At 37.4% G+C, this 26,214-nt stretch overlaps 1 protein-coding gene across 5 annotated transcripts in view; it reads right to left on the bottom strand.

Moving 5' to 3' along the window:
• EPB41 (erythrocyte membrane protein band 4.1) overlaps positions 1-26,214 on the bottom strand; it is a 191,917-nt gene that overhangs the window by 76,749 nt on the left and 88,954 nt on the right. For all 5 annotated transcript variants that reach the window (XM_080801110.1, XM_080801108.1, XM_080801109.1 and 2 more), the window contains exons 3-6: positions 23,413-23,625; positions 21,026-21,130; positions 8,223-8,265; positions 2,480-2,555 (exon numbers count right to left, since the gene is read on the bottom strand). In XM_080801110.1, coding sequence (XP_080657236.1) covers positions 2,480-2,555; positions 8,223-8,265; positions 21,026-21,130; positions 23,413-23,625 — 437 coding nt within the window. The remainder of the gene's footprint in view (positions 1-2,479; positions 2,556-8,222; positions 8,266-21,025; positions 21,131-23,412; positions 23,626-26,214) is intronic.

Genomic DNA, 26,214 nt, shown 5'->3' on the forward strand with positions numbered 1-26,214 from the left:
ATAAAAACAAAATATAGAGAAAGAGGAAGAAGGGGAATGAGAGGGAGGGAAGGAAGGAGAAAAACAAGAGAGATTAAATAAACATGAAATAATATTAATAACTATTCGATCTAGGTAGTGGCTATATGATTGTTCATCACATTATTTTTTCTTTTTTGTGTGCTTAAAATTTTTCCATGTAAAACATTAAAAACAACAACAATAACCACCCTGTAATTATGTTGGACTCATGTCCAGAAGGTAATTTAGAAAGAGGAAGTCGCTAAGAGAGGAGATCTTAAAAGTTCTCATCACCAGGAAAAACATTTTTGTAATTATGTATGGTGACGGTTGTGAACTAGACTTATTGTGGTGATCATTTCATAATATACGCAAATATTGAATCATTATGTTGTACACCTGAGATTAATACAATGTCATTTATATCTCAAGAACAAAAAAGGAAGAAAGAAAAGAGGTAAAGTTGGGAAAAGTCCAAAGGAGGCAAAGAAATTAATATTTTATTGAGTACATTAAGTGCCATATACACATAAATTATCTCAAATACTTTTCACGAAAAAACTTGTGAAGTGGGTATATCATTACCAGATTACAGATAGGGGGCAACTTCAAAGACTAAGCTTGCTCAATGTCATATGGTCATAAAGGCCATTTGGTTCCAAAACTGGACTCTATCACACTGCTTTGCCAAACATATAGATACTGTCCTTCATATATAAAGATGGCATTATTGACACATTTTTACTAAGGTATGATCAGTTTCAGTTCTTTTGCCTTCAAGATGGGCTAAGTGGCATATAGCCTTCCACACACTATCATCTTGTAAGACTGATTCCACCCATATGCTAAATCATTGGGAATTCAAACTGGGGTTAAAACTGTTCTGTGGAACAAACTCAGTGCACCTACATAAGTTAGAAACTCATCTCTATCAATGATCCTGACCTCCTTAGCACTTTTTCTAGCTGAGCTGACCAATACAGACTCTTTTACCAAACAGGAAAGCTGGGAGATATGATAAAATTTAAAATTCCTGTATTGATTAGAATTATACCCTTGTTTTGAGACCATGATAAGATGTTGAATAATGTAGGTATCAACAACCACTTTTGCTATCTATGATTAGTCACTGCAGGCATGTTTAAAAAAAAAAAAAAAAAGGAATGCCAATCAAATCACAAGGATCTTAAACTCCTCTCAAATGCAGGTAATTAGCAAAGAATTTTAGGGATCTGTTTTGTTTTATACATAACCTCAATGAAGAAAGACGAATAAGAAGCAACTCTAAAGACAAATATTACCTGAGAAAAAGAAACAACCAAAACAATTTTTTTTCAGGCAGAGATGGTATCCCAACCTCAAGCGTGTGCTAAAGATTAACCAGACAAAGAATAATTTTTTTAAAAAATTCATCATACTTGACAATCAGACTTAGAGTTTACTTGGGCTATTCCCTTATTTGAGAGATCTGAAAACTGAGGTACAGAGACTGTATATATGTCTGAAGTCAGACAGTGGACAGCAAAATCAGAATCAGAAAGCAGTTTCTCAGCAACCAACAATTCCATTTAATAAACATTTACCAAGCACCTAAGTGTATAAGGATCCATGCAAGGTGTTATGGATATAAATATGTACACTAGCATTCTTTGTAATAGACTGCTTTTCCATTTTTTAAGAATTAATATTTATATAGAACCCAGTAAAACCCACTTTCCTAAAATCAGGAAGTTGTTTTCAAACAGTACAAGATTTGTTTCATAAATTAAGTGGGCTTAAACCAGAAGAGACTCCTAATCTCAGGAAACAAACTGAGGATTGCTGGAGGGGATGAGGGTAGGAGGGATGGGGTGTCTGGGTGATGGACATTGGGGAGAATATGTGCTATGGTGAGTGTTGTGAATTGTGTAAGACTGATGAATCACAGAACTGTACCCCTAAACAAATAATATATTATATGTTAATAAAATTTAAAATAAATTTAAAAAATTTTTTAAAATACTGAGGAAGATTCAGTTCGTGAGAATTATGTACCTAATCATACACTTTGAGAGATAAGAAGAAATAATAATACACACATATATACACACATGAAATAACAATAATTCAGACTTTAGACCTGTAACAGAAAACATGGTAGGGAAGGAGTATTAAATAGAGAAAGTAGTAGAGCTATTTTATCACGTATATTTTTGTCTTGCCCTTTGGAGTGCGTGTGGTTTATAGGTGCCCTGTACACAGCTTGGCATAGCACCCATGATAAGAAAGGTTAATCTCCCTGCCGATTTCCTCCAGGCACGTCACAGATACATGAGGCTTTTAGGCTTTTAGGCTCACTTATTTGCAAACCTGCCTTGAAGTGACCAGATGCTTTCCATCCTAACAGCACTTCATTTTTCTTCAGTTCTAAATAGAAAAATTTCCAGAGCTTATGATAATGAGAATTACTTGTATAGTTAACTATTAATAAATTATTTACCTTGTTATATCTTCTGTTAACTGTGCTGGGTCAGGTGGATAAAATTTTACATTAAATGTGAAATTCCAGGGGACACCTGTAAAAGTAAACACAAAAAGAATTGTATGCTTATGGCTAAGTTTCTGATTGTTAGAAGTACCTAAAACATTCAAAGTTTTCTTTTCCTGAGGCTTTTTAAATATTTTCATGCTTTGTGAGGAAAAATCTGATTTTTATTAAAGAAAGAAAAAGTTATTTAGAACCATTTAAGAGAGTTTGAAAGTGATTTTTTTTTTCCTCTTTGAGCTCTGTATTAAGTAACTGATATAAAAAGCTTAATAACACCCAGAATTGGCGGGGAAAATAAACAATTACCATCGCTGATACAGGTGTAAGTTGGTACAATGCTAAGGAGAACAATTTGACATATTTCAAAGCATAAAACATATATATTCTTTCATCTCCCAATTCTATTTCCATAAATGTGTCTATACATATGCTTAAATGTGGTCAGAATTGTATATGTATAAGATATTGTTTGTAATAGCAAATGACTAGAGACAACCTAAATATATATTTATTTAGCAAGAGAAGATATATTTCCAAGACAAAGTGTTAGGTGAAAAAAATATCAAGGTCAAGAACAGTTCATACAGAAAGGAACTATGAACAGCACCTGGGTGGCTCAGTTAAATGTCTGACTCTTGGTTTCAGCTCAGGTCATGATCTCAGGCTCATGAGATGGAGCCCCTTATTGAGCTCCTCGCTCAGCATGGAGTCTGCTTGCTTGGAATTCTCTCCCTCTCCCTCCTCCTGTGCCCCTCCCCTCGCTTGTGCTTTCTCTCAAATAATCTTTCAAAAAATAAAATGAAAATTTTAAAAAAGCAACCATAAATATTGGAGGGTAAGAAGAAGTATATATTAGGGTATGATTATATATGCATAGACAATCCCTATAAGGATATATACTAAATCAGTTATAGTAGTTGGGAAACTAGGAAAGGGAACTTTTAGAGAGGAAAATGGAGAAGATGGGGGAAATAGAATGGAGACCTATTTTCACTGTATATTCTTTTATACCATTTGAATTTTGTACATGTACTACTTATTAAATATAAATATATAACTTTTTTAAAGGATAATCTCTGTCTCCTCCCACTAAAATGCAAATTACTAGGCATAAGAACTTTTCTCTTATTTGGTGTGTATCCCTAGTGTCCAAAACAGTGCTTCGTAGATCATAGATGCTCAAGAAATATTTGTTCAGCAAATGAATGAAATAAAGTAACTGATCTCACAGCATTGTTGTGAATGTCATCTGAGGCTGCTACAGCTCCGGCGGGGGGGGGGGGGAGAGGGTGGTTACTAATCTATTAAAATTATCCAGTAATCCAGATTTACCAATGACCTTATGTTACCAGACTTAATCAAATGAAAACAAACAAAAAAAAACCTGTATTCTGGTTCCATTGTTCTCTCCATTTCACATCAAACAAGGAAGTTTAACTGTATTAGAAGTAACCATATCAGGACACCTGCGTGGCTCAGTGGGTTAAAGCCTCTGCCTTCAGCTCAGGTCGTGATTCCAGGGTCCTGGGATCAAGCCCTGAATGGGGCTCTCTGCTCAGCAGGGAGCCTGCTTCCCTTCCTCTCTCTCTGCCTGCCTCTCTGCCTACTTGTGATCTGTCAATAAAATAAATAGAATCTTTAAAAATAAAAAAAGAAATAACCATATCTAAACAGAATGTTTCAATTATTAACTCTTTTGTTAACAGCAATTGTAAGAAGAACCCAAATTTTGAGTTCCTATTCTTTTCCATGTACGAGATACAGGTTGGCATATTGCTAATGAAGACATTCAGGTTCACTGCAAGCTAGCTCAGGGTTCAATGCAATAGAGAGACTAAAAAAGTTAATCACTTGGAATTTTTAAAATTATTAAAGTTAAGCTTTAGTCAGTGACTGTTTCTAGAATAGGATACATATAATTAGTAATACCTTATGGAGAATATTTAGTGTGGGGGGAAAAAAGGTGGCTGAAAAGTTCTTAAAAAAAATCTTAACATTAAAATTTCTTCCTTTCAACTCAGCAACACGTCAGTGACATTCCCACCAAAGTGCATAACCTGAATATTCAAGGGCCATGAAAAAAAATCAGACACGCTCAAAGTGACCACTTAAAAAATAACTATCTGGACTCATCAAAACTATCAATGTTATAAAATACGTTAGGGGTGCCTGGGTGGCTCAGTCGTTAAGTGTCTGCCTTCAGCTCAGGTCACGACCCCAGAGTCCCGGGATTGAGCCCCATGCTGGGCTTCCCACTCAGTAGGAAGCCTGCTTCTCCCTCTCTCACTCCCCCTGCTTGTGTTCTCTCTCCTGCTGTGTCTCTCTCTGTCAAATAAATAAATAGAATTTTTAAATAAATAAATAAATAAATAACTTTAAAGACTCAGGAACTGTTCCAGATCAAAAAAAGCTAAAGAGATGTGCCAACTAAATGCAAAGTATCACCATAGATTTTCTTTCGCTATACAGAAAATTATTTGGACAACTGATAAGGTCTGTAGGTTACAGTGTTGCTTCAATGTTAATTTCCTGCTTTTAATAACTGTATTACAGCTATATAAGAAAATTCCTAGTTTTTAGTACATTTTAAGGGTGGAGAGGGGTAGAGAAGGTAAAGGACTTCTTGCTTTTGCTCTGCACTATTCCAGAAAGAGGTAGAAGTGGATAGTCACACTGAGTAGGGGAGATCTCTCTTATTCACAGCCAAGGGAATTAAACTGAAAGGAGAGAGAGAGAGAGATTAATAAACCTCCCAAGGAGATTCAAATGAATAAATGGGTCTGAGGGAAATTTCAGAAAAACAGCAAAAGCAATACTATCTATGGAATATAGGTATGGGTATATAAGAAAAAAATAAATAAAAACATGGACTAAATCACCCCAAATTCATGAAAATAGATTTCTTTGGCTAGGGAGAAAAGAGGACAGGACTAGGAGGAAAACAAAAAAGACAAAACTTACCAGTACTGTCCTATTTTAAGTTGAAAGTGTTAACACATGTTAATTCTGGGTGATGTGTACATGGGTTATTTGTTACATTAGCCTCCATACTTTTCTGTGTGTTTTTAATATGGAAAAAATCCTTCTAGTGAATATATATTTCAATTTTAGATGTTCATTTTTTTGTTCTACTTCTAAGAATTTACCTATAGGAACATATATGTGTATGCACTTATATGAGTGAACCTGAACTTATATAAATGTTCACTGTAACCTTGTTTGTAATAGCAAACTATTGAGAATAACCCAAAATGTCCATCAAAAGGACTGCTTATATATATATTGTGCTACAACTATGTAATCAAGAAAATTTTTAAATGAACAAAATAAATTTCCATGTGTTGATATGAAGAATACTCCAAATTATGTTAAATAAAAAATATTTGTTGCATATTTATATTAAATACATATTATAACTATTTAATCTATTTATGTAAAATATACATAGTAAAATACAATATGCATGTGAAACATATGTATTAAATACATATTTATATTATAATATGTGTCTATGTACACTCAGAACATCTCTGGAAAGAACCTAAGGAATTAAAGGATGGGGTAGAAGGGTGATTTACCTTACATTAGATTCATTGGTATCTTTTAATTTTATTCCACATATTTATATCACCTACTTAAACAAATTTTTAACTATATATAGCATACACAGTGCATATATAATATAATGCAATACATAATATGTAACAATGTATAACAGTCCCCCCCTTATCCATGGTTTCACTTTCCCATGGTCAACCACAATCTGGAAGCAGATGATCCTCCTGACCTAAGACTAAGCCACAATGCCTGCATCATTCACCTCCCTTCATCTCATCACACAGGTATTTTAACACATCACATTATCATAAGAAGGGTTAGTACAGTCCAAGAAGATATTCTGAGAGAGAGACCACATTTTATTACAGTATATTGTTATAACTGTTCTATTTTATTATAAGTTATTGTTGTTAATCTCTTACTGTGCCTAATTTATAAATTAAGCTTTAACAAGATACACACATATAAGAAAAAACACAGTATATATAGGGTTTGGTACTATCTACAATTTCAGGCATCCACTGGGGGACCTGGAACATATCTCCTAGGGACAAGGGGGAGCAAGAATCCTATACAACATAATTCTATTTTTGAAAGGCAAAACTTATATATGCCTAGAAAAAATCTTGTAGCTTATACCAACTTAACAGTGATTGTATCTAGTGGATAGAATTTAGGGGCCTTTTACTTTCTCCATGATATATTTCCATAATGTTTAAATTTTTTACAATGGGTTTATACGATGTGTGTGAAGAAAAATAGTTTTTAAAAAAAAAACAATTCTTCTCTTTGGCTTAATGAAATGTTTACATTTTGATTCCTTATTTCAGTTTGTGCTACAGACAAGGTTTTCCTTTCCCATGTTAAAGAAAGGGTTTTTATTATTTTGTAAATTTTTTAAAAATGACAAACACTGGTTCTTTTTCTTAGCAAGATTTTTTTCCATAGCCAGAGATATAATCTACTAGATATTCTTCTCCACTCATCATAAATTCTGTTTTAACTTTTCTCCCTAACCAGTCTTTCTGTATAATCACTTGTTCCCAAGTAATATTGAATATTAAAAGAATTTTCATTGACAGGGATATGGAGTTATGTTTTTTCTTGTCATGCTTCAAATATTCCAAAAATGTATTGCTCTTACTTACATTTTATTTTATTTTTAACTTTTTTTATTTTTTATTATTTATTTGTTTGTTTTTTGCTCTGATTTGCATTTTAAAACAACATTTTATAGTATGGAGAGCTGCCAGTCCAAAGGAGTATTTTGCCTTTCTATCTCAAGGAATATAAATTATAAATAGGGTCTAAAAGAAAACATTTCACTACAGCAAGCTTGTTAAGAAACAAATGAAAAATAAAATCTGTTTTCAGGTGATAGAGCTAAAACTTACTAACCATGATAAATAACCTTTAGTACAGTTCCTGAAAATTTCCTTAAAAATAAACCAAACCAAAAAGACATTTAGTTGTAAACAAGAGAAAAAGAATCTCTATCCCTTAGCTAGCCCTTTGGGCCTAGAGCTACAAAATACTAATCTGCACTTTATTCGACCTAGAAATATTTATCTCAGGAGAGCAGTCTGAGCAGGGGTACAACAGTAATATATACCAGAGGGCTTGGCTTTAGGAGAAAAGTCACAACGTCAGAGGGCCATTGGCAAGGAATTCTCATTTTTCTACTAACAGAAGAACTAGTTGGAAGAAGATTGTTGAAAATGGACAAAAAGAACTACAGAGAAGAAAACATGAAGAAGGTTAGAATGCAACCGTCCAGAACAATTTAAAAGGACCAAGACCAGGCAGCAAACTCCTTTGAGAACTGACTCCCATATCCTTTTTCTCTTCTCATCTTTGTTCTTCTCAAACTTGTTTTTCTCAACCATTCCAATCTTCCCCAATTTTGCCTAGTTGTAAAGAAAAAAATATCAAGATCTGCCCTACATCTCAATCGTGTCCACCTCTGCTGTATCTTCTGTCATGGAATCTCTCCTCCTTCCAAGGGAAGGTTTTATCTCAATTTCAGAGCCACCTGCCATAGCCAGGATTCTAAAGTGACTCATAGCCAGAAAAGGGTGAAAATCCTCTGACCTACTAAAAGAAAGAAAGAACTATAAAAAGGGCTATATTCACTTACCACGAACCTGCTTTTTTATTTCTTTGGCAGAATCCAGCCATGTCTGTAAAAAGAAGAAAAGGCATTCACACACAGCTCCAAAATACACAAACCACAGAGTACCAGAGCAGGATTACTGGCCATTTTCGAATAGATTCTCTAGGTCAAAACAACATTTCTGATATTCTCTGCACTAATTTCACATAGCATAGTAAATGTGAGCAGAGAAATAGGGGCTCAGACAGTTAGGATTGAATCCTACCTCCACTACTTCCTAGCTGAGTCATTTTACACATCTCTGTATCTGTTTTCGCATCTACTAGAGGAAATTAAAATGAGACACTAGTAGTAGTGCCTATCTCATAGGCTTATTGTGAAGATGAAATGAGTTAATATATGTCAATCTTTTAGTAGACAAGAAATGCTAAATAAGCACTTGCTATTTTTATCATTCTATAAAGAGTAGTAGAGAGATTACCAGGATTAATAAACATCACCCAGATCTTATTCTTCCCTCCAACTCTGCCCTCCAATCTCATTTAAGTTTTCTATGTCAACACAGTATTTGGTACATGTTTCACACTCAGTTAATATTTACCGGATGAGTGATTATGTTGTTTCCTCTGACTACACTTGCCCACGCTAATCTCTCCTTTTACTGTTTACCAACGCCACTTAGAGTCTACATGCCATTAGCACAAGGCTCTTCAATTCATGGTAGACCATGAAAAATAACAGCACTTGCAAAGAGCCTCACCATCAATATCTTTTGCAGGCTCCTTGGGAAATGTTTGAAGACAGTAATTCCTAAATTAAATTGTTTAAAATATTTTTATTGATAGAAGAGACATAAAGAAACATACCTTAAATGTAATTGTATAGATCAATAACTAATCAAAGTGAATACATGAGTTTAACATCATCAGCATCCACCAACCCCTCTCCTGCTTCCTCCCAATCCCTCTCCATTCCATCTTCCTAAAGGTTTAAAACTGAATTTTAATGATATTTAGAAAAGAAGAGTAAAGTACCCCTCTTCATCCTCTATCAACAAAGACAAAAACCACAAAGTTACGATTCTATCTGCCCTGCCCAAGAAATGAACTTGAATTCCACAATCTTATATTTGATTATATACTACTTTAACTGTTTTATTAAGGTAGTCATCATAAGAGACAATAAGCATGACAGGGAGGATTAATTCCTTTTTCTGTCCCCTTTCCCCACAATTAACACAGAAGATTAAGACGTGTTAAAAATATACCACTTAATATAAAATCGTTCCTTAGAATAAAAACTAAGCACACATTTGTTTAAGCCCGGTCAGAAAGGCAGTAACCCTCATTTCTCATTATGATTAAAGAACTTTAAGTTGTTGTAGGTCCAAAGGCAAAGGAAGACTTCAAAAGTACCAGTTAATAAGTTTCGTGGAAACTCTGAGAATCATCATTTATACCACGCAATCCAGAAGTCTTTTTTTTTTTTTAAGATTTTATTTATTTATTTGACAGAGAGAGATCACAAGTAGACAGAGAGGCAGGCAGAGAGAGAGAGAAAGAGAGGGGGAAGCAGGCTCCCTGCTGAGCAGAGAGCCCGATGCGGGACTCGATCCCAGGACCCTGAGATCATGACCTGAGCCGAAGGCAGCGGCTTAACCCACTGAGCCACCCAGGTGCCCCACAACCCAGAAGTCTTAACAAAGACTACTTCTTACCACTTTGGAATGAAACATCTCTCACCATAATGAGGCAACTCTATATTTTCCACTATTTTTTAGAGAAATCCCCCAAGGTAACCTGAAGCTGCCAAGTTTCTTACAGGGATTTTTCAGCCTTTCTATGACTCTGGAGCTAGAATTCCTACCAATTTGACATAAAGAGGGCAAACCCAGATTTGTATCAGTCACATGTTACTCCACAGTATAAGTGACCTTACTGAACAAATTACTATGGCCTCAGTATCTAGACCTCCAAATCCAAATAAAAAACAATGTGTACAAGATAATAAAAACCAATGTGTACAAGAATAGGTACTTTTATGCTCAATTTAAATGATTCACTTCACAGCATTTTATTTAGCCAACAGACATTTGAGGAGCAACCCCATGTGCTAGGCAATGTAGTTTCAAAAGAGGATTCAAAAATAGTACTTGTCCTCAAGGAGATGTCAGTCTAATGGAAGAGGTGGACAGTGAACAATTGATTCGTTCGTTCTAGGTGTGAAAATGAGGATGATAGTGAGGTCTGAGAGCGCTATGAGGAGGGTGTTCTAGGAGCACAGAGGATGTGCACCAAAATGGATTGGGGATAAGAGACAGTTAGGAAATATTTCTCAAGAGAATATTTGGGAGACCTAAACCGCATCTTCATGGAAAAACAAGTTAGCCAGGCAAAACAGAAGAGGGAGTAAATAAAAAGGCACAGGGTATAAGAGAACATGATACTCAGCTGCTACATGTAGGTGAGCATAGCTGGAACACAGAGGTGAGGAGGGGAGATACAAAATGAAGAGAATGGTAAGGGTCAGATCATGGGGGACACAGTATTTCACAGTAAGAAACTTGGACTTTATCAAGTTCCAGACAAGGGGAAGCCATTGAAGGATTTAAAACAAAGGAGTGACATGAATTAGAAGAACCCGGACTGTAGAAAGGGAGACGAAATGAGGGGTTGCGTTGAGAATGATAATTGTGGTACAGAAGAGAATAATGGTTACGGGAACAGGCTTGGAAGGCAGACAATCTTGAGTCCTTTTTTTTTTTTTTTTTTAAGATTTTATTTATTTATTTGACAGACAGAGATCACAAGTAGGCAGAGAGGCAGGCAGGGGCGGGCGTGGGGGAAGCAGGCTCCCTGCTGAGCAGAGAGCCCGATGTGGGGCTTGATCCCAGGACCCTGGGATCATGACCTGAGCCGAAGGCAGAGGCTTTAACCCACTGAGCCACCCAGGCACCCCAACAGTCTTAAGTTCTAATCCTGTCTCAACTTCTCTACCATTTACTAGCTGTGTAACCTTATATAAGATCATCTAAGTCTCAATTTTCTCATATATAAAATTGGGATAAAATTGCCCTCCTCAGGGAGCCTGGGTGGCTCAGTCAGTTACCCGTCCAACTCTTGGTTTCAGCTTAGGTCATGACCTTGGGGTCCTGGAATCGAGCCCCACGCTGAGCTCCCTGCTCAGTGTGGAGTCGGCTTGAGGACACTCTGTCTCTGTTCCTCCCTCCACTCTCTCTCTCTCAAATAAATAAATAAATCCTTTTTAAAAATCTACTCTCCTCACAGAGTTTTTATGGATTAAATTATTTGATGTATATAAAAAGCACATAACCAGCACTCAATAAATTGTGCTGATACCGATCATCTAAACAACTTGATAGGATGAAGTCCATGGTACAGAAAAGAAAGATGTGCATTAAAAGACATATACCAGAATGTTTTTAGCAGCAGTATTCTTAAGAGCCCAAACTATATTTAAGCCAAACAGCCATCAATAGTAGAATACACAAAGTGTGGTATAGTCAAACAATGAACTTTTACACAGACATGAGAAGGAATGATCTATTGCTACTCACAACATGGATGAATCTCAAAAACACAATACTGAACAAAATAAAAGGAGCCAGACCTAAGAGAATATATGCATGATTTCATTTTTACGACACAGTTTAAAAAGCTAACTTTTTAAAGTTAGTAAAAAGTTAGGCAAAGCTAACTTGTGATAGATGTCAGGAAGACATTTGTTACTTTTAATGCGTAGGGTGGGAGTAATGATTGTTAGGGGATGGAGGGAGGGGCTGAGAAGGGGCACAAAAGGGGATTCTGGAGTCCTGGTAATATTTATTTTCTTAACCTTCTGGGTATTTACACAGATGTGTTCACTTTGTAAAAATTCTTTGAAATACGCATGTATGATTTACACAGTTTCCTGTATTATGTTATGCTAATAAGCAGTGAAGAACTAGAGATAGTTATATGTAAACTAATTTCTCAAGAGAATGGTTTTGAAGGAGAGGTGAAAGAGAGTGTTATACCTAAGGGAAAGATACAAGAATTAACTTATAAAATAACAAAATACTGAGAGGACAAAAGTTACAGAACTCTTATCTTATTAGGGATCTTTTTAAAAAAGATTTTGTTTATTTGAGAGGGAGAGCATCAGAGAGAGATAAAGCACGCATGAGCAGGGAGGCCAAGGAGGGACTCGATCCCAGGACCCTGGGATCATGACCTGGGTGGAAGGCAGGCACTTAACAGACTGAGCCATCCAGGTGTCCTCTTATTAGGGATCTTAAGACGTCCCCAAAATACCAATTCTGGATAATTTTCTATTGAATACTTTCAGTTGCAAGGATTTCTTTCATTTCTTTTTTAAGGATTCCTTTTTTTTTCTTTAAGATTTCATTTATTTATTTGACAGAGAGGGAAAGATCACAAGTATGCAGAGAGGCAGGCAGAGGGAGAGGGGGAAGCAGGCTTCCTGCTGAGCAGAGAACCTGATGTGGGGCTCGATCCCAGGACCCTGAGATCATGACCTGAGCCAAAGGCAGAGGCTTAACCCACTGAGCCACCCAGGCACTCCTAAGGATTCCCTTTTAAGGGTCTGTTTTGCTGATCATTTCTTGTGAGTTAAATAAATTAACATTTACTTACTTACTTATTAAATTAACATCTTAAACAGAACTTATGTTTGTGCTTTTAAAAGTGCCACATTCCTTCTTTTTTTTTTTTTTTAAAGATTTTATTTATTCATTTGACAGACAGAAATCACAAGTAGGCAGAGAGGCAGGCAGAGAGAGAGAGGAGGAAGCAGGCTCCCCGCTGAGCAGAGAGCCCGATGTGGGGCTCGATCCCAGGACCCTGGGATCACGACCTGAACCGAAGGCAGAGGCTTTAACCCACTGAGCCATCCAGGCGCCCCACCACATTCCTTCTTGAGCTTAAAAAAAAGTTTCTAGGGCTGCCTGGGTGACTCAGTCGTTAAGCCTCTGCCTTCAGCTCAGGTCATGATCCCAGGGTCCTGGGATCAAACCTCGCATCAGGTTCCCTGCTCTGCAGGAGGCCTGCTTCTCCCTCTCCCACTACCCCTGCTTGTGTTCCCTCTCTCACTGTGTCTCTTTCTGTCAAATAAATAAAAAAAAAACCTTTAAAAAAAAGTTTCTGAATAATAGAGCTGAATAACAATAATAGCCGGATATAGATCTCTATTCATCCAACTGAAGAATTACAGGTCTCGCATTTACTCTCCTACTTTAGAACACTGTCTCACATGTTGTCTTTCATTTGGAATACTCTATCCCAATTTCCTCCTCTGGAATATTCCCAACTATCTCTTATAATTCAGACCTTACATTACCTTCACAGAAAAACCTTTCTTTGTGGATGCCCATCTTACTGCTGCCCCCTCGTCAGCCTGGGAGTTCCCTGAGCAAAGAAACTACATGTTTTACAGCTCTGCCTGGCACAAGGCACATGCTGTCTATTCAATACATGTTTGATGGATAAATGAATAAAAAAACGAAAAATGCTACCGAGATATAAGGCAGTGTCATATAAGTAAGTAAAATGAATAGAAATTTTCATATCTTTTGTGGAAATTATAACCTTAGGTTATAAAGGGTTTTTTTGGTCATTTTTTTAAAAAGATTTTTACTTATTTATTTGATAGACAGAGATCACAAGTAGGCAGAGAGGCAGGCAGAGAGAGAGAGAGGAGGAAGCAGGCTCCCTGCTGAGCAGAGAGCCCAACGTGGGGCTCAATTCCAGGACCCTGAGATCATGACCTGAGCCAAAGGCAGAGGCTTAACCCACTGAGCCACCCAGGCACCCCAGGTTATAAAGTTTTAAGAAAAAAACCTAAGAAAGAACATGCCCTGAGTTGGCCATCAGCTACCTTTATCTGGATGCCCTAAAACCCTGCACATACATATAAGTGATCTATACACATCCTTGTCTTTTGAGGTAAAAGACTTATCTATAAGCTCCACAAGTCTGTCTTCCTTAACTTGAAGAACAACCATTGTTTATGCTTCTGTTAGTACGTTGACTTCAAATCACTGCTTCAAGATGTTTATAGAAACTCAACAGCACAGTAATTCTAGGTCTGACTCTAAGTGTTTAAAAAAAAAAAAAGCCACATTTAAATCCACTAGAGATGTCAAACCAAATCTTCAGAGCAAAAGACAAGATCCCAAATACAACCTCCTACTCTGCAAGTGTGTTTACAAAATTCATTTTAGTCTTTCTGATTTACCAGATAATAAAGACAAAATCATTATTGTACTTGCCTTCAAAACTACTCATGAATCAATTTAAAACAATGCATTCTTTCAGATGACTATAAGTTAAATGCCTCACACTATTAATTTAATATTCACTCAAATGGTGTTTGCTATTTGCCTTTGCAAGGTAAAAGACCCTCCTGGCTATGACTGATGATCTGCTCAGAGTTGAAAATTTGACTCTTAAGGTAAGAAAATCCATCCACACAGAAAATGGAAGAAAAGAGAAAGAAGACCATATGCCACTGAATTGAATGAACTAATCATTTAAAATTCTCAATATTGGAGGGATGCCTGGGTGGCTCAGTTGGTAAAGTGGCTGCCTTCGGCTCAGGTCATGATCCCAGCGTCCTGGGATCGAGTCCCACATCGGGCTCCTTGCTCGGCGGGGAGCCTGCTTCTCCCTCTGCCTCTGCCTGCCACTCTGTCTGCCTGTGCTTGCTCGCTCTCTCTCTAACAAATAAATAAATTTAAATTAAAAAAAAATTAAAATTCTCAGTATTGGGGTGCCTGGGTGGCTCAGTGGGTTAAAGCCTCTGCCTTCAGCTCAGGTCATGATCCCAGGGTCCTGGGATCGAGCCCTACGTTGGGCTCTCTGTTCAGCAGGGAGCCTGCTTCCCCTACGCCCGCCCCTGCCTGCCTCTCTGCCTACTTGTGATCTCTGTCTGTCAAATAAATAAATAAAATCTTTAAAAAAAATAAAAAAATAAAATTCTCAGTATTTACCAAAAGAGCTCAAGATTTTTGCTTAGGGAGGGAATTTGGAGGGGATCGGGAGGAAGTAATGTGGGTGACATTTCTCCAAGGAAAAAAAATCCTTGATTCATTCATAAACAACTAAGCAGGAATAAAACGTAGGAAACAACTGTTTAACTCATCATATAACTTTGATTCATAGTGGTAATAAATGTCTCATAGGGCTATAGAAGTTTGCTTCTAACTGCTTTTCCTTTTCTCCAGTCAGACTGCCTGGCAACAGGCTTGTTATTATGCAGCCAATAGGAAAGAGCAAGTAAGCCATGCCCTGTGAGGAAAAAGTCAATTCGATTAACTTTCCTCCCTTCTAAGGTACCCAACTGCATACAAACAAAACGCAAAGATCCAGAAGTTCTTTTTTTGTTTTGTTTGTTAAAGATGTTATTTATTTATTTGACAGAGAGAGAGAGAGCACTAGTAGGGGAAGCAGCAGGCAGAGAGAGAGGGAGAAGCAGGCTCCCCACCAAGCAGGGAGCCTGATGCAGGGCCCCAGAATCATGACCCAAGCCAAAAGCAGCCTCTTAACAAGTGACCTACCCAGGTGCCCCCAACCAGAAATTCTTAAGGAGAGAACTTACATATACAAAGGACAAATCTTTACACACAAAAGAAGACAACAGACAACGGACTGGGACTGGAAAGAGGACAGTCATCTCCGTTTGTACTATGGTTCACATTTTTCCCCCTGACAATTTGAGAAATGTTAAAAAGAAAACCATAAGCCCAAAATGGCATCACTTAGGTTAAGGCCCCAAGTCAGTAAACCAAGACCTAATATCTAACCTAACTACGGTTTCAACCACCAAGAAATGTAATCTTTAACTAATCAACATGGAAATTTGCTGGTCAGCACTAAGATGTTTACTAATAGACCCTTTCTGTTCCTCTTGGAGGGTGACCTTGCCTTCAACAGTGGATTCTTTGTTAATAAATAATTTCGTCTTTTCCATTCCCTCTCTACCTTAAAAAACCTTTCCTTTAGGCCCTCAGAGCGCCCCTTTACTTGCTAGGTGGAACACTGCCCAATTCATGAAATGCTTACTAAGGCCAATTAGATCTTTAATATTTACTTGGTTGAATTTTTATAATATAACAGGAACTAATTCTGTAGGTAGGAAACAAAATCTGAGAAACAAAGACAAAATGAATAAAAAGCTGAAGAAGAAATCATTTAGGAAGGAGCAAGAGGCAAGGAATTTCAGGAGGGAATGGACTGTGTAGCTGGGAGGAAGCCACTCTGCCTTTACAGGCTTTGGTCTTCTCATCTCTGAAATGAGGGGACTGAGCCCCAGGAGATGTCCTAACTCTAGTATCCTTTGTGTTTTCAGAATGACAGAAAATTTGGATAAATGACTAACGAACATTAATGGCTTTACACATTAAATCATTTCGTGAATCTCTGCATACTTCTAAAGAGCATATCTGGAAATGTGGCTTATTGACAGTGGATATGTGTAGGTAATGGTGACTACAGTGAAATCAAATAGCATGACAGGCGCAGCAACTCCTTGGTGTCCAGGGCAGGTCAGTGGCTGCAGAAGCCACTGCAGGAGGGCCCTTCCACAGGTCCCCCTCCACCCTCCACGCTGGGGATAAAATTAAGCAACAAGAAGGAAGCAGTTCAGGGCACCTGGGTGGCTCAGTGGGTTAAGCCTTCAGCTCAGGGCATGATCTCAGGGTCCTGGGATCAAGCCCCACATCGGGCTCTCCGCCAGGCAGGGAACCTGTTCCCCCCCCTCCCCGCCCCTCTCTGCCTGCCTCTCTGCTACTTGTGATCTCTCTCTGTCAAATAAATAAATAAAATCTTAAAAAAAAAAAAAAAAGAAGGAAGCAGTTCACGCGGCATCAGTGGACTGGGACTAAACCAAGACCGGGGCCCTACGGCCCAATCCCCATTAGCCTGATAATCGCCAGTGTTGCCTACCTCCCTCTGGGTTCCTGGGCCAGCAGAATGTTGGGTCAGAGATGAGGAGTCTGCAGCTAGAGACACCGATCCTGGTCCCACTGGCAAGGAACCAATAACCAAGAAAGGAGCACCCCACCAGGGCTCACTGCAGAACCCCAGCCAGTTGGTTCCAGGGCCTGCCAGTTCTGCAGGGGCGCCTTCCTGGCACCGCCAGCAGCTCCGGCCCAGCGCCAGCACCAATGCTGTGGCTGTGACAAGGCCTTCTCTTACCAGACCAAGCGGCCATGTACTGGCTGGTACACGCTGGCGCCTGCACGTCTGTGTCCCAATCACCCCAAGACCTTCTGCTATCCCTCCAGGCTTGCAGCCCTTGGCCACACACACCATGCCACCAATGTCCACCACTATCCTTGCCCACACTGCTCCAAGACTTTTTCATTCCCCTCCAGATTGGCTGCACAAACCCTGTGTCATGACCCCTCATGGCACCAGGCAACCAGGCCACAGCCCACCATCGCTGCTTCAAGCTGCACCTAGGCCTTTGACCAAAGACGCATCCTGCTGGTTCAAGGCAGCCAGCATCAGGCTGACACTCTGAGGCAACATGAGCGAGCCCTCCCCTTAGCTCATGGTCCTCTCTGTCACCAGCTTGGGTCAACAAAGAAAAGGTGGCATTTCTAAGCTGGGCTGGCAAGGAGATTGGCTCCACCTGGGCTTGAACTTACAAGGCTGAGGAACTCTTTCCTCACCTGTTTTAGGGAGGGGAAGATGTCATCCACAGAGAGTTAGCACTGGGCTCCAAACCATGGACTTGGAGCTGTGGTTCCAAAGCAAGTCCTGACTCCAGTTTTCCCCTCCTCTTCATATGGCAAAAGTAAAAAGTCTGCCACCATTGTAGTTTGGTGAGGAGTGTAGGGAAACAGGGTCTCTCCTTACTGTTTTAAGTTAAACTGGATACTGCATTTTGGGAAGGAAGGAAAGAAGAAAGGGAGGAATGGAGGAAGGAAGACAGTAAGATTCTACTAGCTTAATTCTACAAAGGGAAGGTCACACAAAAGATCATGAATCAGAATGGCTCTGGCCTACTCAATAGCAGCACTGGAAGCCAGAAGACAAACGGAGCAATGCCATCAAAATTATGATGGCAAATAACTTCAAGTGTAAAATTCTATACCAAACCAAACTAACAATCAAATGTGAGGTAAATAAAGACATTTTTCAGACATATAATATCTCAAAAAGATTATGTCTCGCATGCCATTTCTTAGAAGACGCATTCTATCAAAACACAAGGAAAAGCTAGGACAAAGGAAATTGGAGAAACGTCACGTGAATGAGGCAAATCAAATCCCCAGGATGATGGTGACAGAAATACCAGGGACAGTTACACATGAGCAGAGAGAGCAACTCATCCATAATGAATGAGTATGACTCAAGAGATAGCATACTGAAGAAGGACTGTCATCACCAAGAGGGCTTTTGCCACTGTATTGGCCTTTTAACCTGATAATGCTAAGGTAAGTCTTCTCCAAATTCATTTTTGTGCAAGATTTGCTTGGCAAGTTCCTGCTTTCGCTTCTATGCCCTACTTCCTGAATCAGCCCAAAGACCCTCATTTTAATCCAAAGAAAAACTCTGCTTTGAACTATTTCTCAGAGTTGGAGGTTGGTCACAATGAATGTAGAAGCAGAAAATACAGAACAGTTCATTACCTCTGACCATGTTCCTGTTGGATATCCTATAAGAACCTGGACCCTACTACAAACCTAACAAATGCCTTGAATATGATAAGCCCTATGTTTCCCAGGATTCACTTGCCCAATGACTTCCCCAAAAGGCACTCTTAGCAACTATCAGGGAAGTTGAAACTAGATTATGATTCCAAAACAACAGCTTTTCTCTTCTAGAAATATTTTATCAAAGAGGGATAATAATGCCATTTTTTACACAGCCAGGTTTATACTTTGCTATTCAGCTTTTATCTTAGCCACTTTTAATGTCACTTTACACATATTTAAATGAATATAAATAAAGGAATTAAATATTTGCTTATAAAGATTTTGAAAAGTATTATAAAGGAAATAAAACCTGCTGACAGGACAAGTATGATGGCACCAACAATAGTGAAAAGTTATCAATGCAACTGAAAGTTTTTGTAGCAATGTGGGCCCTAGAAGCTCAGCTTCAAGTGGAAAAGAATTTCCTCTCCTGAATGTCTAGATGAATGTGCTAGCTTCTCAAAATTTAACTATGTGTGGTTCATAGAAATTATTTCCAGTTATATTAAGTAAGTACTCAGTGATTTTACCAACATGCTAAATTCAAGCATTCCCAATTATTCCCAAATCTACCTTGAATTTTTCTTTTTCTTTTCTTTTCTTTTTTTTTTCATCCATAGTGTGAAAACAATGAACTTTATCTCACTGAGCTTATATAATATAAAATACTTTTCAGAGTATTTTCCTTGATTCATTGGAGAATTTCTGAGCTCACAGCTGCTGAATGTTTTTCACTGTAGTTTGGGGGGTATTGTTTTGTTTTTTAATTACCTTCAATCTTCCCTTATTAATAGAACTTAGAGGCTTCAGTACAAGTTGGTTTGAGCCTTTAAGGACAAAGATTAAGTCCTTAAAGAATAATATTAACCTAGTGCTGGTAGACATAGTTCTTCTGCTTGAACCAACAGTCACTCACATAGAAGAACAAACTATTGCAAACTACTAGGTAACTACTAGTATATTTTACAAATAGAGTTCATTTAGGCAAAGGGAAATTCCATGTCTTCTACCTTGCATTCTCTAACTCAAAAAATCCAATCTACAGAGTCTACGGTTGTTAAAGGCTGCTACCCCTCAACTTTCCTTAATAAATTTAAGTTACCTTGAAGAAAGAATCAACAAAACCAATTCAGATTCATCTCTTTCTCTGTTCCTCACTTCCTATGTTTAGCCAGGCTCCTAGTTTCTCCAACGCCATTCTCTTAATTCTAGGCCTTTTTACAAGCCATTCTTTCTCCACTTCACTTACCCATTTAATCCTTCAGTTCTCGGCTCAGGTGTCACCTCCCCAGAAAAGACTTCCCTGGCCATACCCTGTCATGACATCTTGTATTTCCTCTTGTTTAACACTCATCACGCTAAACTATAAGTTCCAAAGGGCTGGGACCATGACTATCTTATCCACAGCCCTATCCATATCATTTAGGATAGCATCTGCAAATACTTGTTAAACTGCACTAAACTTTTTATCACTAGATTTTAAGCTAAATATTTATAATTTTCAGTAAATCAGCTTAGGAAATAATTCAAATTTTCTGAAGTAAATACCCAATTTTTAACCTTTCCTTCCTCCTCCATGTTCTCACACTTTCTTTTACTTCTTTCGAAAGTTAACTACTGGTTTCCCTTTGGGCTAGAAGAAAATGTCAGATTCATTGTAGGACTGTTTCAATAATATATTTCAAATTATATGTTTCAAATTATAATATGTTTCAAACAATATGTTTCAAATTATAACTATATGTCATAATTATAAGTATAATATTGATAATCATCCATTCAACAAGTATTTATTATGAACCTATCAGATACAATATTAATTACATAATATATAAAGTTATTGGTATCTATTTGCTAATCAGGACATCGTAGCTCAGTACTTGCCCTGTCCTTTAAAAAGATAGTACAGTAGATACTCTCTCTCAATGATGAGAGAACACATCAGCAATGGTCTTTTCTTTAAAATGTTCTAGAGGGAAAATCTGAGAAACAAGAATAGGCAAGAATAACTCTTAAATACATTGTATCTTAGAGAGGCAGGCATAAATACACTTAACAACGATAAAAGAATTTAAACAAGTATTTTGACAGACAGTCTCCTTACCTTAGAGTTTGCATTATCCCAAATGGCTAGACCAAAGTAGTCCTCTTCCAAAAGATTGAGGTGCTCACACACTCGTTTAAGCAAATCTTGCCCCTTTGCATGTTTCTGCAAAGACAAACATATTCTGAGGTTTCCTCTTATTCTTGTGTTTATCACCAAATAAAATAAAATGTCACTTCCCAATTTCCTCTTTTATCCTTGGTTACCACCACTTTTCAGATGGTTTATACAGTAGAAGTAGAACAATATGGGTTATAATCTGTTTCTTAATCTTAAATATGCAACACACTTATAGGGGCTTGGAAATAGTGCTAGAATTAAAGGCAAAATTTTACCTTCCCTTCATCAACCATTCCTGGCCTCCATCTTAAACATCACAATCTTTATTTTTGGTGCAGTATTTCCTGAAGCTTGCTATGGGCTGCTGTCAACATGACCACCTAAATTCACTGACTCTAATATCAACACTGACAGTTAATTGTGACTATGGAAATCATTCAGACATGCAGCCGTTCTCAGACCAAATGTCCCAAGAGAATGAGCTATGTCTCAGCTCCTTGCTGAAAAACGCACGAAGTCTAGATACCCTACAGACATTACCACTTGCGGCGGCTTTTTTAGTTGTGCTATGAATCATTTTCTTAAGGTTTCTTTACCTAGAAAATAAAACCACTGCCAAATTTGGGTATACTAATATTCCTACTTAGCCTAACTTAGAGGCTAAGTTAGTACAGTCAAAAGTCCTGGCTCCTCCATTTACAACCTAGATCAATTCTATTAATAATTCTGAATATTAGCTTTCTTATATGTAAAACTGTAAGACTATTTATATCTATCCTACCTAATGGGATTGTTGAAAAAATCAAACACGATAATGACCTCTGAGAAATGTATTTTTTAAAATACTTCAAAAAAAGTTAGAAATCATTTTTGACACACACATATCCTCTCCATGAGCAGAGTTATTTTTAATGACTGTTAATAATTCATATAGCTATTAATTCATTTTCAGACTTAACTCATCTATTGTAATCATTTTCTTCATTTTTTTCTCTCTTATGTTTTCACTCCAAATGACAGAATTGATTTGGGGAGTCTTCATGTACAGCTCCCTACTCCCTTATTTATAATTCCAAACTCCAGAAGCTCTAAGAAGTAAAATTTTAGGCTTTTCGGGTGGGGGGGGACAGATTCTAAAGTTCATTTGAAGGCAAATTCTGACCTGAACTATTACGAGGCTATTTATGATCTTTATGTACCCGTCTTAGAATGAATCCTGGTACTGCCACACACCCTGCTGTGTGTGTTATGAAATATGCAGCCAAAGTATTTACTGCCTTTCTAAAACCGAAGTATTTTTGAATTCTGAAACATATCTGCCCCTAAATGTTTCAGGTATAAAGAACCCAGTTCTGGACATTGGTCCAAATGGGAAGAATGTGTGAAATAGCTTTTCCCATCTCTCAACTAGCTAGTGGAGAGAAGCAGAAAGAACAGATCACAGGTCCTTGGTTAACAGGATAGCAGCTATTTTCAAAGTGCAATACTGTATTTTTCTTCATTTCTTTTTTAAAACTTGGAGAGGGAATGTCTATTGATAGATATAGGGTGATATTTTAGACTATTACTGCTTTGATAGATTTGCATTTGCATATAAATAATTCAATTCATAATTAATTACCTAAAATACAAATATATGTGAATTATATGTGTTTTATCAATAAAGGCTATTATTAGTAATAATCACATTGCTTAATATCAAGCATATCATAACTGATAATTACTGCTCCAGTTAAAAAAAATGATTAGTAGATTTTTAGGGATTTTAACTTGTCTTGAAGGAGCAAAAAATAACCAAGTAACACATTTTTATTCAATCCTGACTCGATCACTTATTTTATCAGAAAACAATAAAGTATTCTAAAAAATGGCATTACTTGACTTAAATTTTTTATATCCTATTTCATAGTGCTAAAGAAATGGATTGAATAAACCAGGGCTTATTACAGTTTAGATCTGGGACACCAGAAATGACCACCCAGTAACTTTTTCACAAATATAATTATGAGGATAGCTAGACTTTATATCAGAAATTAAGGCTACCTGGGAAATCTAGTCATGGCAGGTCACTCTATAAATAATAACCAATTGTTTTTAAACAATTGTTTTGGATTATAAAAGTAACACATGCTTGATTCACAAGTTTTGGCAGATATAGAGAAAACTGGAGAAGAAAGTAAGACTCAGTAATTATTGTTCCAGACCTCCACTTCCAGAAAATCCCTATTAACATTTCAGTCCCTGGAAATAGTCACTAGAACTACTTACTCAACCCTACATGAAAGAATTTGTAAGAATTATAACTGTGGAAATTAAAATGCACTCACCTCCACAACACATTCATAAACTGTGTCATCCAACAAAGAAACCTTGCAATGCATGTTTCTGTGTCTTCTGATGGATTTCTGGGAAGCTTTTAATTCTCTTTCTGCTTTTGACTCAGGACTTTCTTCTTTTACTTTTATTTTAGAGCACTCTTCAAGGTCTCCTCCTTCCTTAGTTTCAAAGTCTGGATCTTCTCTGTGTTCTTCCTGAGCGGGCTGCATATCCATGACACCAAGTCAGTAATAAAGACATTTCACAAAATACGCTGTATACATTTTAATAACTATAATAATGCTACCAATGAATGTGGTGAATTAAAAAACTGTTAAAACAAATATAAGTGATACTAAGACTAAATAAATTATCTATAAAAGATATCATGAGGGGCGCCTGGGTGGCTCAGTCATTAAGTGGCTGCCTTCAGCTCAGGTCATGATCCCAGAGTCCTGGGATCGAGCCCCGTATCTGGCTCCCTGCTCAGAGGGAAGCCTGCTTCTCCCTCACCCACTCCCACTGCTTCTGTTCCCTTTCTCACTATGTCTTTGTCAAGCAAATAAATAAAATCTTAAAAAAAAAAAAAGATATTATGATCTCCTAAAAGATCTATACAGTATGCTATCCTCAAAACTTCTCAGGTAGAATCCTATCTTTCAAATCAACAAATGAAGTTTTCAGGCAAACTACAGGACACCAATATATGGCTCTCAGCATTATATATTCTTCCTGACTATGCCATTATATATATTTTAAAGATTTTATTTATTTATTTTTCAGAGAGAGAAAGAGCACAAGCATGGAGAACAGAAGGCAGAGGGAGAAGCAGGCTCCCCACTAAGCAAGGAGCCCCATGTGGGACTTGATCCCAAGACGCCGGGATGGGGACCTGAGCTGAAGGCAGACACCTAACTGACTGAGCCACTCAGGCATCCCGCCATTATATATTATTAAAGTTTATCAAAACCTTACCATCTCTGCCGTATGCTCCACAATTTTAGCAAGGTAGCTTTATGAAGTATAAAATGAGATGTGATTTATCACATATTCTAAATCTTATGAATGGCTAAGAGAGAGTCTTGGGACCAATTTTAGAGCATAAAACAACATATAAACTAGGCTAACAAATGTAACTACCACTTAACTCCTTTCTACCTTTTATCAATCATGCCCAATGGGAAGAAGATTCTAAGAAGCAAGAGACATTGAAATCTGGGTTTCCTAAGGTTATCATGAAGTCATCCCAAAGTTTTACAGGTAAGTGAAACAACATTTTGACACATACTTTCTTACTTCCAACATAATAAAACTGCTGAAAGATTCTTAACTAAACCTCATTAATTCTTTTCTTTCAGAATATAAGGTTGACATAAAGGAAAAAGGACTTAATTATTTAGCTCCTGAATTAGATATCGGAGGTGGTCTAAAAGGTTCCTTCCCATCCTTTGTGACCCTTTTAAATGTGACCTCTTCAAAGAGTCCTTCAACTGGCTATCTTACCTATCATATCCCCACTCTGCTATTCATGTCAGTACCCTGTTTATTGCTTTCTTAAAATTTCTTATAATAAATAATTATTTTGTATTTACTAATTTTTTGTCTCTTCCATTAGACTATAAAATGTCATCGAGAGTAGGGATCAACAATTATAACAATTAAAATGGATCAGTTACTATTCTAAAAGCATTATTTATATGAATTCACTTTACCCTCATTATATCCTACACCTCAAACTAATATAACACTGCATGTTAACTACATTGGAATTAAAATTTTTTAAAAAGAAATTAAGTTTATGATATGAAAAAAGTAAAAACAACCTAACTGCAAAAAAAAAAAAAAATAGGTGAAGGGGATCAAGAATACTTATCATGATGAGCACTGAGTAATATATAGAATTGTCAGCTTACTATATTATACATCAGAAACTGATATAACACTGTATGTTAATGATACTGGAATTAAAATTAAAAAGTAAAAAAGAAAAGAAAAGAGGGAAAGAAACTGAAGCCCAAGAAGTTAAAGTAACTTGTCCAGTATAATTCAGTTAATAAGTTACATACCAGTCTGCCTCCAGAATTCATGATCTTAAACATCTTTGTCATATTGTACCAATTATATCCAGCTTAGGGTCTGGCACACATAGTAGGTTTTCAATAAATATGTGTTGAATGAATCAATAAACATTAAAAACTGACATGGCTTCTGAAAAATCCAAGGTACCAGACATAAAGACTGGTACAGTCCTATGATGCAAACTTACTTTTAAAAAACCTGGATAAAGGGGCGCCTGGGTGGCTCAGTGGGTTAAAGCCTCTGCTTTCGGGACGCCTGGGTGGCTCAGTTGGTTAAGCAGCTGCCTTAGGCTCAGGTCATGATCCCAGCGTCCTGGGATCGAGTCCCACATCGGGCTCCTTGCTCAGCAGGGAGCGTGCTTCTCCCTCTGCCTCTGCCTGCCTCTCTGTCTGCCTGTGCTCACTCTCTCTGACAAATAAATAAATAAAATCTTAAAAAAAAAAAAACTTAAAAAAAAAAAAAAAGCCTCTGCTTTCGGCTCAGGTCATGATCCCAGGGTCCTGGGATCGAGCCCCGCATGGGGCTCTCTGCTCAGCAGGGAGCCTGCTTCCTCCTTTCTCTCTGCCTGCCTCTCTGCCTACTTGTGATCTCTGTCAGATAAATAAATAAAATCTTAAAAAAAAAAAAAAACCTGGATAGAAAAGGACCACTCGAGTGAAACTCTATCACACATATAGAAATATGGTTAAACAAATAAACCCTTACCTAAAAGGTTCTGATCCACAAGGTTTTGA

This window comes from Martes martes (assembly GCF_963455335.1).
Source record: "Martes martes genome assembly, chromosome: 4".
Lineage (NCBI taxonomy): Eukaryota > Metazoa > Chordata > Mammalia > Carnivora > Mustelidae > Martes > Martes martes.